Source organism: Olea europaea, unplaced genomic scaffold, assembly GCF_002742605.1.
Source record: "Olea europaea var. sylvestris unplaced genomic scaffold, O_europaea_v1 scaffold17484, whole genome shotgun sequence".
NCBI classification, from domain to species: domain Eukaryota; kingdom Viridiplantae; phylum Streptophyta; class Magnoliopsida; order Lamiales; family Oleaceae; genus Olea; species Olea europaea.
Window position 1 is genome coordinate 1 of NW_019235201.1, and position 2,259 is coordinate 2,259.

The 2,259-nt window shown below is 38.6% G+C and overlaps 1 protein-coding gene across 1 annotated transcript; it reads left to right on the forward strand.

Moving 5' to 3' along the window:
- The first annotated feature begins 59 nt into the window (after nt 1–59).
- LOC111377935 (uncharacterized mitochondrial protein AtMg00810-like) lies at nt 60–1,223 on the forward strand. The gene has a single exon (XM_023001091.1). The coding sequence runs from the start codon at nt 60–62 to the stop codon at nt 1,221–1,223; it is 1,164 nt and encodes a 387-aa protein (XP_022856859.1).
- Nucleotides 1,224–2,259: the final 1,036 nt, after the last annotated feature.

Sequence of the window (2,259 nt, forward strand, 5' to 3'; positions counted from 1 at the left end):
TACATCAACTAGATATCAATAATGCTTTCTTGCATGGATATCTTGATGAAGAGGTCTATATGCAGCCACCCCCGGGATACACTACAGCACCAACAAACAAAGTCTACAGGCTGAGAAGAAGCTTATATGGATTAAAGCAGGCCTCAAGACAATGGAACACTGAGCTCAGTCTCAAACTCATAGAGCATGGGTTTGTTCAATCCAATCATGACCATTGTTTGTTCCTAAAGCATTCATCCGATCACAGTTTGTTTCTCCTTATTTATGTGGATGATGTCTTAATTACTAGAACTTATGAGTCTGACATAATATCAGTCAAGAAATATCTGCATTCTCAATTCACTGTCAAAGATATTGGAGTTGCAAAGTATTTTCAAGGACTTGAGATTGCTAGAGGAGAAAAGGGGACATATGTTAACCAGAGAAAGTATATTTTGGACATTATTAAATATGTTGGGCTCATTGGCGCGAGATCAGTTTCGGTACCAATTCCAAAAGGTACAAAACTTTCACAAATCTCCAGTCCTCCCTTTGCAGATCTAGAAAGATATAGAAGACTGATTGGAAGACTTTTGTACTTAAACCTGACCAGACCGGACATTACCTATGGCATACAACAGCTAAGTCAGTTTGTTCATAGTCCCTGCCAAATTCATTGGGATACTGCAATTCATTTGTTGCGATATCTGAAAGGATGTCCGTCACTAGGTCTCTACTTTCCAGTGCAACAGAATTTTACCTTAGCAGCATATTCAGATGCTGATTGGGCTTCTTGCAGTGATACTAGAAGATCTCTCACTGGCTTTTGTGTCTACCTTGGAGACACACTGATTTCGTGGAAAACCAAGAAACAGACCACCGTTTCTCGTTCCACAGCTGAAGCCGAATACAGAAGTTTGGCAACAACTGTATGTGAAGTTACATGGATCAATTATATACTGAAAGACTTTGCCATCACTATACCTTTGCCTATCCCATTATGGTGTGACAATAAATCCGCCCTACATATTTGTGCTAACCCAGTTTTCCATGAAAGAACTAAGCACTTGGAGATTGACTGCCATATTGTTATAAATAAATTTAAGGGAGGATTCGTGTTGCCTCAGCATATTTCTTCCTCTCAACAAGTTGCAGACATATTCACCAAAGCGTTGGCAGCCCCTCAGTTCCACCACTTAGTTTCCAAGCTGGGATTGGGTGATCTTCACCAATTGCCAGCTTGAGGGGGGATGTTGACTTTATTTTTCATTTTTCACGTGTTTTCTCTCTTCATTTCCTGTTAGTTTGTTAGGTGAGCTGTCACTTTTTTATTGGCTTTGTCTTCTATATAGTTGGGTCTGTAATTCATTTTACGTGTGAGATAGTATAGAGAGAAAATTTGCAGATCTAGTTTTACTACACATCACTTGGCTTCTTCTTCAGCTTTGATCAGCAGTGACAAAAAGCGCTACTCCGAGGAAAAGTATAAAAGTTCCGAGTTTTACAAGCTGTGCATTTTTATGCAACATGAAGGCAAACGAAACGCCTATAAAAAATGGCAATATCATACCAGCAATTGCCATAGCCAAGGCCCTTTTGCCCGTGCGCTGAATAACGGCAATGTCCATTTCTACTCCAACTAGAAAGAGGAAATAAAGAAGTCCTACATTTGCCATTGTCTCTAGTACCATTACACTTCTAAGAGGAAATATCGTGTTTGCGAATTTGGCACTACGTCCAAGCACCGATGGCCCCAGATTACACTACCCTGATACAATTTTTATGAATCAGTGAATTACAGATGAAATACATTTTTCATTTTAATTTTGTTCTGCTGATACCATAATTCCAATGGGATAAATGGTTATGCATTCATAATTTTCATCAAACATATCCATCACACGCAGGCCAAAAAATGATAAACAGAAACAAAAACACGAAAAAAGAATCAAAAGAAAATTTAGAATAAATAACCCACGAATTAATGATGTAAACTTACAAGGATCTCAGAAATGACACGAGGCTGGCGAAAGGGTTTGAGTAGAAAAACAAGAATTCTCGCCGTAACAACAACCAATGTCAATTGCAAAATGAAAAGTGGCAAAGAATAATCCAATGGATGATCACCCTTCCAGATTCCATTCGTCGTTACCATAGTCGGGGCGTAACATACTATAGTATCATCCGTTATGTTCTTGGCCCTAGCTATCTGCTCGTCCATTTTTCCCTTTCTTATTAATATTTTCCTACAAAATGTCCTAAAGGAATTGTGTTTTTTTC